The sequence below is a fragment of the Boleophthalmus pectinirostris genome, unplaced genomic scaffold (assembly GCF_026225935.1).
Source record: "Boleophthalmus pectinirostris isolate CB_2022bp ecotype Guang Dong unplaced genomic scaffold, ASM2622593v1 HiC_scaffold_23, whole genome shotgun sequence".
NCBI classification, from domain to species: Eukaryota; Metazoa; Chordata; class Actinopteri; order Gobiiformes; family Gobiidae; genus Boleophthalmus; species Boleophthalmus pectinirostris.
The window spans coordinates 30,287,765-30,301,344 of record NW_026571207.1 but is presented as its reverse complement, the minus strand read 5'-3'; the positions used below and the strand labels follow the sequence as shown (position 1 = coordinate 30,301,344).

Here is a 13,580-nt window from a genome sequence, read left to right as displayed (position 1 = left end):
TATGGACCAATCAGTTCGTGGACCAATTGATATTTGGCCCTCCCGATATGTGGACAAACCGATATAGGGACCAGCCGATATATGGACCAATTGATATATAAAATAACCGTTATATCGTCCAACCGATAAATGGATCAAATGATATATGAACTAACCGATATATGGACCAGCCGAAGTTTCATATGTTCAAACACAATCTCAAAAATTAAATAAAATATATATGAAAAAAAAAAAAAACACAATCTTTATTCTTTCACTCAGTTGTCCTTGCTTCCCTGACACCCAGACAATTTGTGAATAAGTCTTGTTCAGAAGAGGACTCAGAGGAGCAAAGCATGCTGGGAGCTGAGACGCCCTGTGCTCCTCTCTGTCTGACACCACACTTAAACGTCCAATTAACATTTAGAGCCAGTGCCACAGGAGCCCTCTGCATTCACTCTGCACTGAAGAAAGAAGAACCACAGATTACAGATACACTTAGAATAACGACAATCTGATCAGCCTTAATAAAGTAACAGTAAACATGTAGTCCATAATTTATTAAAGGTGCACTTCCTGGGGTCCCCTTTTCAAAATAAAAGCGTAACACATTGACTGTACATTAACAATCAATACATAACAGCAACTGCTATCATACACGAAAGAGGCAGAAAACTACTATGACTGCATTACATCACATGATCACATTATTGTATATGGGCAGTAATTATTATATCACGCAGCCATATGTTTATGCATTTGACACCAAGCTTTTCATTTATTTTATTGTTTTATTTTTCAAAGACACAGCAGCAGGTCACACTGGAACAATGATTATGGTTGTGAGTAATTGGGTTTTGAGAGAAACATTTCCGTCTCTGGACATAATTCATGTAACAGACGTTCAGTTGGGACGGTGCCAAAGAGGAACGCTGCCAAACGGACTGAACAAGGCTATTAATTAGACTCCATAAAGAAAGACACGCACAAGATTACAGAAGGAATGGTAAACACAGGGAGGGACTGTGCATCGCTCTGGCAACGGGTCAAAAGATCGAACTGGACTGAAAATGATTCAATTGAACTAAATTATACACAAGTCACGCTGAGTCACGGCTGTAATTTTGTTGCCTCTGATTCCAATACATAAAAGATAATTAAAAATGTCTTAAACATGCACTATGTAACTTTCCTGATGGAGGGTATGTCGCTTGCTCGTCTCCAATAGAGATGCTGATGCTTTACTGGAATGTTCCGCATTAAGATATTTAGTGTATCTACCTTGCCATTGCTTAAAGGTGCACTATGTAACTTTTTAGTTGGGGGTCTGTCGCCTGCTTGTTTCTATGGATAGTGTATGTCATCGCTCTGCCTGGAATGTTCCACAGTATGACATTAAACAGCTCTACCTCACATTTATTCAATCGCTCACAAAAAATATATACATCCTGACTGTGAGCAGGGCTGCCTCTCCACAGATTTGACCTGTAACTTGGTCTGGTTTGGCGATATATCGATACAGCAGCCCACGATAACGATACTGTATCATCAAATTAAATTATATTATATATTGATATTTCAATATTTGTGCACACCCCTAACTCTGACTGTGAGTGGGGTCACCTCTCCATCACCTCTCCACACATCTGACCTGCAACTTTGTCTGGTTTGGTGTCAGTTTAATGCCGTACTGTGAAACATTCCCACCAAAGCAATAACATCTCCATGAAGAAAAGCATTTGATGGACCCTCCATTAGAAAAGTTACACATTGCACCTTTAATTTCAGTCTTTTTATTGCTCAAAAATGTGCATTTATATTGAGCAGGAACACTTCTGCATAGAGCTGAGCCGTAATTTGGTCTGGTTGTGCCATTTGCATTGTCTCCGTTGAGATAAAATGTTTAATGCCGTGATGTGGAACATTATAGGCAAAGCAATAACATGTTCACAGAGAAAAGCAGGTGATGTACCCTACTTTAGAAAAGTTACATAATACATCTTCAATAATGTAAGTGACCATAATGAAGCATAATGCACTTCTGATTTGGTTTGGTTTAAAAAAGAGACAATGTTACTGTCCAGGGGAGTCAAAGCTTGAGGAAGGAAAACGCTCAGAAGAAAACAGAGAGGAGGACGATGTGATGTGCCACTCTCAAACACGTCTTTCTTCTTTCTTCTACAAAGCCATGTGCTTTTTATTTTGGCTTATGCACCCACTCAGTTTCATTGTTGCCTCGAAGGGCACATTTTCTCACCGCAAAAGACTATTTCACAGACCCTTGGCTGTTGTTCTTATGCTGTATATTTAGGACACACATAAAATTAGCGCAGTTTACCCAGCGTGTGTGTGCACCTGTGAGTGAATGAGTATAGTCCGTGCGTCCTGTTGATGCAGTGGAAAACCATTTGGCACAGTCAGAGCGAGTGCGCCTCCTTTCTTTACTACAGAGGTCTGATATGCGGACACTATATCGGCTCTGAACATAGCTCTTAACTCCTTCCGTGTGTATGAGAGTTATTATGCTTTCAGTGTGAAGGCTTGAGAGTTAGCTCTTAAGTCCATGCATGTTTACGTATGCACATGGGCGCTCTGTGGTGCGGTGGAGCAGGGGATACAGCGCAGACTTAAGGACCACATGAGAGCATGTTAACGGGCAAACGGCACTACTGTGAAGAGAGCTGCTTTCTCCACAGACCATATAAATGAGGTGTGATTACAGACACCATGGCATTTCAATACTGTGGTGTACCTTAATACTGGGTATCGTCCATTCCCTCGTCAGGCTGCTGTGTTAAAATATATTTCAGATAAAACAAAGTAAAGTTCTGACTTGAGTATATATTCCTAAAAGTGCACATTTCTAACTCACAAAAGGTCCTTCAGTTTAAAAATACTTTGTCAGTCTCCACACAGCTCTTGTTTAAATCAATACAGATCAATGTGGCAGTTTGTTATTCAACTGTTAAACTTGGATTTAGACTGTTTCTCTTAGCACCACTCAATGTTATTTATTCTGTTACTATTGAACTGCATTTACTGAACCTCCAGAGAATCAGGACTATATATAAACACTTTCTTTGATACAGAAAACTTAACTCTCTCGTATCTGATTTTTTTTTTTACTTTTTACATATTTACAATTGCATGATTTCATTCTTTGTTCCTGTTCCATGTATCAGGACTTTTTTTGTAATTTGCACTAGCCCATTGAGTCTATTTATGTATGTTTACCATATTTCAGCAACACTATAATAACTACAATATAATTAAACTTAATAAAGTATAAGTTCTTACAGTCTTAATAAACATATAGTTCACAATTTATTAAAAGTGAACTATGTAATTTTTGGGTTCTGTCATTGCTCTGCCTGATATGTTCCACAGTGTACCATTACACAGCTCTGCCTACATTTATTCAATTACAGGTGGTTTTAGAACTCAAAAATATCTAGAAAATCAGGCATTCTGTGAGTGGGGTGATTGATTATTTATTTCGGTCACAGGTATACTTTGACATTAATTCACAGACAGTCATATTTAACATACACAGACCAAAAAGGTGTAGGCTGAAGCTTCAGTTTATTATGCTTTTACCCTTTATTCCTTTGTCAGAGCGTCATCTTGACCCCAGTTCATCTTCATAAATACAGCAAGAAGAAACAAACAAATCAGAAACAGTACATCAAAGTACTACAGCACAAACTAAGTATCATATTTCATGTATTTGTCCAGAGTTAAACATTTAAACTTCTTTATAAAGTGAAAGAGACTGGTACACAATTTTAGGTTTTCTGTACAGTTGTTCCACAGCTCCACCCCTTTAACAGATATACAAAATTTCATAATGTTTGTTCTAATTTTCTTTTTCTGAGCTCATATTGGCTCTTTTGGATTTTGAACATGTTCTGTAAAGATTTTGACAGGAGATTGTTGTTTACTTTGAACATGATTTTCAGAGTATAAAGGTCGACTAAATCAGGTATGATTCAGGGTATGTTCACTATATGAAATGTGCTATATAAATAAAATCATTATCAGTTAGTAGCACATACACTGGTTTCCATTTTTTCTGTTACAGCCCTTCCTGGTTGTACTGAAGATTTGCTGGACCCACAGTTCAAAACAAGAGATCGTTGCCTCCACAAATGAATCACATCATTATTCCTAACCAGCCTTTAATAATGTGGCAAACAAACTACATTTTGAAAACATTATGGTTTAGTTTCCATATGGCCATTTTTATCATTTTTGTGTTCCCCGTGTTAAGAATTACTTACAAATTAAGATATTACTTGCAGTCAGTGTTGGGAAGGTGACTTTTAAAATGTATTCCCCTACAGATTACAGATTACAGACCCCAAAATGTAGATTGTAATGTAATCCATTAAATTACTTAAAGTGAGTAACGTAATCTAAATACTTTGGATTACTCGACTTGCTGTAGAGAAGCAAAGACCAGGAAATCTTCACATAAGATATTTTGTCTGCTAAAAGAAAATAAAAAAGCCCAGACTTTACTTCACCGTATTTAAAATATTATTGATAGAAGAAGAGGACACACAGTCCATGCAGTATGATTTAGTCCTGTTAAATTCTGTTTTAGACCTGGTTTAGACCTGGTTTTAGACCTGGTTTTAGACCTGGTTTTAGGTATAGACCTGGTTTTAGTCCTGGTATAGACCTGGTATAGACCTGGTTTAGACCTGGTTTAGACCTGGTTTTAGACCTGTTTTTAGTCCTGGTTTTAGTCCTGGTTTTAGTCCTGGTTTAGTCTTGGTTTAGACCTAGTTTAGACCTAGTTTAGACCTGGTTTTAGACCTGGTTTAGACCTGGTTTAGACCTGGTTTAGACCTAGTTTAGACCTGGTTTAGATCTGGTTTAGTGTCCTGCAATGAATGGAATTACCGAGAAAAAAAAAGAAAGAAAAAGGAATATAACTTGAAATGTGAAAACAGGAAAATATTGCCGTGTAATCAATTTATTTCAACAAAGTAACTGTAATCCAATTACCACTCGCTGAAAATTTAACTGTAACTGAATACAGTTACTCATAATCTGTACTCTGATTACGTAACTCCTGTACATGTAATCTGTTACTCCCCAACACTGCTTGCAGTATATGAAGGAAGTTGTGATTAATGACAATACTGGTCATTTCTGTATTGTAAATGTTGTGATCATACTAAAATTTTAAACACAGAGTCAATAGTTAATACAGATTACAATACTGTGATGTTAATAGAAAAGAAAAAAAAAACATTAAACATTAAATAGTAGTACTTTCTTTTCTATTCCCATGAAGCGTTTTATTGTATCTGTGTAATCCTCAGTGGTCCATGAGCATGTACGAGTCTATGTGCTCTTATACTTGTTCTGATACAGCTCAGCTAATGTCACCCTTTTTGTATCAATACCTGCTCAAATGAGTGTCTAGTTTCAATACTAGTTTTGACAACACTATTGTAAACGTTGCTATGACGACTTCATATTCAAGCATGCATAACATTAGCCAAACCTTGATCATATTTTGTCATCAACACAGTTTTTGAGTCCATTTTGCCGCTTTATCCCTCTGGAAGTGCATTAAGAGCAGATTACATTTAATTTGAGCACATTTTCTCCCTCTTTTCTGTGTTGGCCTTAGCGTTAGTGGGTTGTATTTGGTGGGAGATGATAAATGTGGAGCCAGAGGGATGAGAGGAGAGTGGGCAGAGAGAACCCAGAGGTCAGTGACACAGACTCTGAAAAACATTACTGTGAATACTGCTACTGCTACTGCTACTGCTACTGCTGCTGCTAATATACTGAGCCTGGAGGGTAGAGCTAGAGTCTAAACCAACAGGGGAAAGGGACCAAATCAAGAGAAAGGAGATAGATAGGCCAATATACGTAAACAAAAAGCGGAACCAAGCTTGAACCGTTATTTTTTTAGTGCCCTTCAGTAGGTATTAGAGACAAAGTAGACAAAAGGGAGAAGACTGGAGGATAAAGTGGAGTCTAAACCAACATGGGACAGGGACCAAATCAAGACAAAGGAGATAAACAGACAGATATAGACAAAAAAATGGTCACTTAACTAGAATCACGCCTGAAACTGTATTATTTAATGTCATTTAGGAAGCTATTGGGAATGTACCTAAATGAGAAAGTGGTAAAAAAATAAGGCAACACTGCTATTGATAGAGCCGGAGCCTGAACCAGAAAGGACCAAAGGGAGTGGGAACTAATCAAGACAAAGGATACGGACTTGCCAATATGAGGATGCGTTCACTTGCTCAAACATCACAGGGCAATTGGGATTTAACTGGGTTCAAACCTGAAACTTTATTAGACCATTTAATTTGTTTAGTCTAAAAAGTAGATAGAATAAACCAGAAGTCTTATTTAACCCCTTTCCCAATTCTCTTCACAATAAAAACACTGTCTAAACCTGGACTATATAGACTGGGACTTAACCAAGACTCAAAGCAAATTAAGTCTTTAAGAGGACTAGACACTGAGCTCAAACCCGGACTAAACCAGACTGCTAAATCTGTCCCAACTGATAAAGAAAACTGATGTCACTAAAGGAAATTCCCAAACCTATGGACCAGTTTGCTACGCTATAGAAATGTTATGACACATTTTCACGTTTTCACAAGAGCTGGAGTAATTTACAAAGTTTACGAAGAATAATAAAATCAAAATGCTGCCATTAATTGTTTTTTTTAAGAGATTTGCACAACTTTGAGTAGGTTATAATGGCAATTTGGGGATAATATTGTTGCTAGAAGCTTAATTTTGAGTCCTGTTTGTTAAATTACGGTGGCAATCAAGTTTTTACGCGGCACACATGCTCTGAAAACAGGGTTAAAGTCGTCGAAAAATAATTTTAATTGACTTGAAAAGATAATTTTGGGGTAATTCTAGGCAAAAATAGTTGTGATTTAAAGACTTGAAACATTGATAAGGATGAAAGAATGTTAAAATACGGGTTAAGTATGTTTAAAGTTTCGTTTCCATGCGTATTTACCTGACACGGGGTTCTCAGGGACCCACTTGGAGCCGGGGTGGAAAGTGTGAAACACGGCTCGCACCTCTTGGCAGTTTGGCACGTGTCCTCCGCTCGCGAGGGGAAGAGACAGGAGCAGAGCGCACAAAAGCACCCAAATCATCTCTACGGCGTGGAGAAAGGCGCAAAAACGTCCGGAAAGTAGTCAAAACTGCACGAAAATGCGGACTCGCGACGCTGTGAAGTTCAACGGGATCCACGCGTAAAGAGAGCGGTATCAGAATCCTCGTTAGGTCAGTATGTTTGGTCTGTAAACGCGCTTTCTATCCGTAAAAAAAACGATCCAAGTCAACTTATTAGAAAGGACCCTCTCTCTTTTCTCCTCTCCTCTCCTCAGACAGCTCGTTGAAAGAGCAGCTGGAGACGCGCGGAGGGCTGAGTTCGTGTGCGCTCTCACGACATCAAACGTAAAACAGCGTGAACCTGCGCGTGTCGGGTTGAGAGATATCCCCCTGTTTAGCGTCAGATCCAGTGGTCCTACGTGGCTGCGGTGCTGAGGAGAGCGCAGGATTTATGTGAGCGCCGGTGGTGGAGAGGTAGATAAATGGCACTACGGGAAGCAATTAGGACGCGGCAACAGTGGGGCTTAAAGCAACAAATACAGAGAAACGTGCTGATTGTGCAAAGTGTAGAGGGCCTATAGAGTTTATTGTAGGGCTATAGATTATGTGGACTATTGTGGATTGCTTTACCAGTCGCCAAACAGCTGCGTAACCTTTTTTTGTGGATAGGTTAATAGCCTCAAGTCCAACTCTTCTAGAAATCAAAATTGAAAATCGTTTAAAGCGTCGTTTCCAGGAGCTACTGTATCTATCTAGTTTGTATTACATTTTTACTTGTACATATAGTTCTTTTTATATAAATATGCCTTATTTGACACCAGTCTCTTGCCATTTTTGATACTTACTTGGAATTTCTTACCATGTATATTGTTGCTTTGTTGTATTACGTGATATGGGAGCATCTTTGTCCAAATAATTTCCCTTGTGGATTCAAAGTTTGTCCAAGTCTAAATGCCAAATCCCGTGGTCAGAAAACGACTAAAACTAGGCAACCATTTTTAGATACAGGTTAAAAAATATTGACTCCAGGATCTTTTTACGCACAGCTTTTTACCAAAACTAACTCAAAAACGTATGGGTGTGACTGACTACTGGAACAGGCCTAAATTATAGATCCACAAGGGAAATTTGGACACAGTAATTCACACATCACTTGATCAAAAAACAAGAATAAAATAATTGGTAGTAAATTCAAAAAAGTAAAGTAGTAAAGTAAAATAGCGATATAATAGTGAACTAGAGAAAAGATTAAAAACCCCAAATATGAACGAGAATAAACCACGTATTACACTTTTTACTTTATTGCACACAAAGGACAGTTAAAAAACACAATATTTTAGAATTGGGGGACACAAAATGGACGTTCATACCAAGTCAAATGGCGCCATCTAGCGTCGGTTCGTAACACGGCACAGGCACTAGGGGAGACAATGAGGCGCGTTAGTGTTTTTCTTACACAGTCCAGCCGTTTTTAGCGGTTCTCAACATCTGGCGGCTTGGGGATGGATACTGTGCAATTTCTTTCATTCACTCAAGTATTGAAATTGCGAAATCATCCACCCGAAAACAGCAAGACAAAAAAAATGTATAAAGTAAAAGGTGCATTGAACACAACAGATGTTAATGGAGAAAAAAAAAAAAAAAAAAGATAATAAAACTCTTCAAGGTGATTTTGCGGATAGATCTGGTTATCTGAGAGCTTTGCATGGATTTGCACAGCACACAATACAAGCTGAGAGCAAACCAGCAAAGCTCTGAGCCAAAACCAGGTTAAGTTTGAAGAGGGAAAGGATCAGGTGAAAAAACGACTTGCAAAACCTGAAGTGCGCAAAATGCAGTAGATGAAAAACGTACTACCTGCACTGTGAGCACTTTGACACTGCAGAGTCCAGAAATCAGGAATAAAAACGCAAACATAAATTACAATACATGATTAAAATAAATACTTAATGCTTTTTTGGACACTCAGACGCTTTACAAACAAAAACAAAAAAGGAAGCAACAAGGAGGGAAAACTGATTGAATATGTAATTTTCAAACGATATATAAAAGTAACTGCATAAATTTTATCTGCTTAAAAAGGTGACGCATACAACAACAGCTGAAATATGTGAAAGGTTAGCCATGAAAACGCATTACCACACTGATTAAGGCACTAAGAAACAAGATTCTTGCAAGAAACAAGTAAACAATTTGTGGAATATCAAATGTACTATGCAGAATTTGAAACAAGAAATTGTGCAAAGATTTTAAGTAATGGGGGTACCATTTTAGACTTGGACAAACTTTATTGATCCACAAGGGAAATGTTATGGCCTTGGCAACATTTCTAAGATACACAAATTTTAATAAAATTGTTTGCAAATGGGTGTCTAAGACCAAAACCTGTATAGATAGATAGTGCACCTTAAAAAAACAATACCAAGAGACATTTTCAAAGCTAGTCTATAGGTTAAGAGAAAGCCTCAAAAGTCTCGAATTATAGCACCAATGAATGCAACTAAAATCTCTTTAATAAAAACAAATCTGGTACAGTGGGAGCACATTTACCTGGTTTGAAGTGAATTTGTAAAGCACCATTGAAATAAAAACATTCAAGGACTTGCAGCAAGTTAAAACAGTTCATTTTCACTGGTGATTTTGATCCAGAGTTTGGATTAGAGTTAGTCTCAGGGTTGTGATCCAGAGTTTGGGTTAGTCTTAGGGTTGGTCTCAGTCCTCCAGCCAAAAGGAGCACCCAGGGCAGTAGATGTTAACTTCACTAACTACACTAGATGCACCTTAATTGGAGAACCACTACAACAGATTTAACCAAACTGGGGGAAGGGGCTTTTCTTTATGCAGCATCTGAAAAGAGACAAGCAATTAACTACTATAACATGTGTGGGCTATAATGACAAACAAATATACAAACTCTCCTAAATTAAAAAACAAATCTTAAAACAAAAAGGTCAAATTATTAGTCCTAAACAGGGAGCCTTCAGATTCATTTTATTTTACGTTTTTGTTTGCGTTGGTCTGTTCAAATGAGCATGTAGTTTTGAACATAGTTTTCGTATAGGACTATAGGCTACTCATTTTGCCAATATCTGTGCATCTTGTTGGTGATTATGTTGATTAGGTGTGTGGAAACAAATGCAACACATTGGGATGGGGTTTTAACTTTGAACAAACTTGTCTGAATCAACTTATCCTAGACTCTTAGAAAAAAAGAAAAAAAAACGAAAAAAAAAAAAAACAGGTTGTTCATATTTGAGCAGTATATTCTGAATTGATCAAGGAGTATTTTGACTTGTGCAGCAGTTTTCTATATAATTTCTTCAAGTTTTCTTCAAATTTGTTTAAAAAGTAAATAATAATAATTTAAAAAGATAAATAAAAAATAAAATGATTGGCCTGAACAGTTCCAAATCACTTGTTGCAAGTTGCAATTCATAAGGTAGCCTTAATTTCAAGTTTAAATAAAAATATATATATATAAAAAAAAGTTTCCAATGCCCTCAAACATTAACAAGTCATATTTTGGAGCATAATTAAAAGAATTCTGAATTTCCCAGTTCCTCGTTAGGTTTGCGCCAGCGGATGGCTCTGAGCTAAAGTGGCGCCAAACTGCGTGGATGACGCACAGAGTCAATTAAAAAAAGCGTTTGATTTCGCATCTGCGTCACGACGCAACAACAAGATCACGCTGGAAACACCCGCTCAATCAATTTTTACGTCCAATTAAAGGATTAACTCTCGGAATGAAGCGATCACTTTTAGAGTTACAGGCAACAATGGACGGAGCACAGCGACACAATGGTAAAGTTGTGGAGGCACAGAGACTTTGTACAAAGATTAACGCCAACAACCAGCCCCGTTTAATTATTAATTAGCGAAGAAACAAAGAAAACAACCGTATTTTCAATGGACCACGTAATGAGGATTCGATATACGGCTAAAACGCACTCGAACGTGCAGAACAGTTAACATTTAGACCGTAGAAGTCCATTAATTCAATGTAAATAAATATGTAAACAAGTTGTATTTCGCTCCTTACCGGCTTATCTGCAGATGTCCTGTCCGGTGCTGCAGTCTTGGCCACGCTTTTGCAACGACAAAAAGTTTTGTCACGCATGAAATTGAGAGAGCATCTTTTTTGTTGATTTTCTCTTTGTGGGGGTTGGGGAAGGCGGTGGCAGCGGCGGCGGAAGAAGCTCGGCCGTAGATATCTTGTTGTCCAAGGCCTAAATGCGTCCATCAAATCGATCCGTGGGCATTTCTGCACTCACGCAAACAATTCCGCACGGGGTTTGTGTGCAAAGAGTCGGCCCAAAACGCAATCCCAGTGCAGTGTTGGTTGCAAATAAAGCTTCCCTCATTTGAACAACGAGCTTCAGGCTTGTATCTTGACCTATAACCTATGTATAGACCCTGCCCCCACTTTGCCTCTTCGCTCCCGCCCTGATCGCCTTACCCAAAACAAAACGCGCGTAACGTACAAACTACAACCCCTACACATTTTTACACAACACACCTCACATCATTACGATTTTAGAGAATTTTTCGTAGTATAAAAATCACCTCTTCCCATCTCTATCAATGCGCGGTGTCGTTGTGGGAATTGGAGTAGCGCCCGTAGCCTTACATGCCTTCTTCCCCGAGTGAACTTTGGCCTAGTTTCCCATGGTGCATTTTCACGGAGCATATAGGCTGTGATTGGTGGACGTAAAGAAAAGACATTGGCGGCTACGCGTTTGATTTCAGTGGCTTGAAGTCCCTCTTGGTCACATGTGCAGCCTCGCAGGTCTAGAATAATCCTAAACCGCACAATAACGTTTCAGATTTGTACTTGATTGATTATAGAGGCCCGCGTAGACATCTATGGACACTAGTCTATTAATACAGGTGTTTGGGTGGTAGTGCACTTTGAATCGCTACTGTGTGCTGATACGAATTTAAACCCATATCAAAATATTAATGATTTTATTGCTTTATTGTCCCTTTGAAGCAGTGGCTTTCTACACGTTTGTGGCACCCTATAATTTGACCAAGGACATTGTGTTGTCAACAGGCCTATACTTCTAAATCAAAGTCTATTTTTTGTTCCAGTTTTAAAATTACACATAACAAAACCAAAAAAATGGACAAAAAACAAACACACGAACTACAACTCGCACAACTCCGTCTAATCCTGTCAAGATATTCAAACTGGTCTATTTTTTGTTTACTTTATTTTGTAATGTATGCACTTATTTTTATTTGATCACACTTTATATTTCCTAGGCCTGTTATTGTTCGTTTTTTGTGTTGCACCATAATGTCAGAGCAAGCTCCTAGTTTGTGAATTTTGCTCCAAGAATAGCACTAAACATATTTTGATTCATCTCAGTTTTCACATTTTTCAAAATCAGTTTCAGAATTTCTCGTCATGATTATTTTAGCATCAAAATGTTCCAATATGAGGTACTCTCAACTTAATGCTTATTCAAGGCCTGCACTTTTATTTAAAGGTGCACTATTTAACTTTTTGGTTGGGGGTCCATCACCTGCTTGTTTCTGAGGGCATGTTATTGTCCTGCCTGGAAAGTTCCACAGTATGACATTAAACAGCTCTACCTTCATAACCTGGTCCCCAAAGGGTTGACCAGTTTTTGTATTCACCCTCTGTGTGTGTATGTCTGTGTGTGTGTCCACCCACGATAATGTTGGCTTCATCGAACCAGGACCTGCAATGTCCGAGGCCATGGTTCTCGACCGGAAAAAGGTGGCTTGCCCTCTCCAGGTGGGTGGAGAGTCCCTGGCTCAAGTGGAGGAGTTCAAGTATCTCGGGGTCTTGTTCACGAGTGAGGGGAGGATGGAGCGTGAGATTGACAGGCGGATCGGTGCAGCTTCGGCAGTGATGCGGTCGCTGTATCGGACCGTTGTGGTGAAGAGGAGCTGAGCCGAAAGGCAAAGCTCTCGATTTACCGGTCAGTCTTCGTTCCCACCCTCACCTATGGTCATGAGCTCTGGGTAATGACCGAAAGGATGAGATTGCGGATACAAGCGGCCGAAATGAGTTTCCTCTGCAGGGTGGCTGGGCGCTCCCTTAGAGATAGGGTGAGGAGCTCAGTCACACGGGAGGAGCTCGGAGTAGAGCCTCTGCTCCTTCACGTCGAGAGGAGCCAGTTGAGGTGGCTCGGGCATCTGTTCCGGATGCCTCCTGGACACCTCCCTCGGGAGGTGTTCTGGGCATGTCCCACTGGGAGGAGGCCCCGGGGAAGACCCAGGACACGCTGGAGGGACTATGTTTCTCAGCTGGCCTGGGAACGCCTCGGGGTTCCCCCAGAAGAGCTGGAGGAAGTGTGCGTGGAAAGGGAAGTCTGGGAGTCCCTGCTTAGACTGCTGCCTCCGCGACCCGGCCCCGGATAAGCGGAAGAAAATGGAATGGTTGGGGGTCCATCACCTGCTTGTTTCTGAGGGCATGTTATTGTCCTGCCTGGAAAGTTCCACAGTATGACAAA

At 39.3% G+C, this 13,580-nt stretch overlaps 1 protein-coding gene across 1 annotated transcript in view; it reads right to left on the bottom strand.

Annotated features, from left to right (window-relative positions):
- Window positions 1–7,136, bottom strand: part of gpc3 (glypican 3) — a 425,531-nt gene extending 418,395 nt beyond the window's left edge. The window contains exon 1 of the mRNA XM_055159076.1: window positions 6,995–7,136. Within this exon, the coding sequence (XP_055015051.1) occupies window positions 6,995–7,136 (142 nt within the window). The remainder of the gene's footprint in view (window positions 1–6,994) is intronic.
- Between the last annotated feature and the right edge of the window lie 6,444 nt (window positions 7,137–13,580).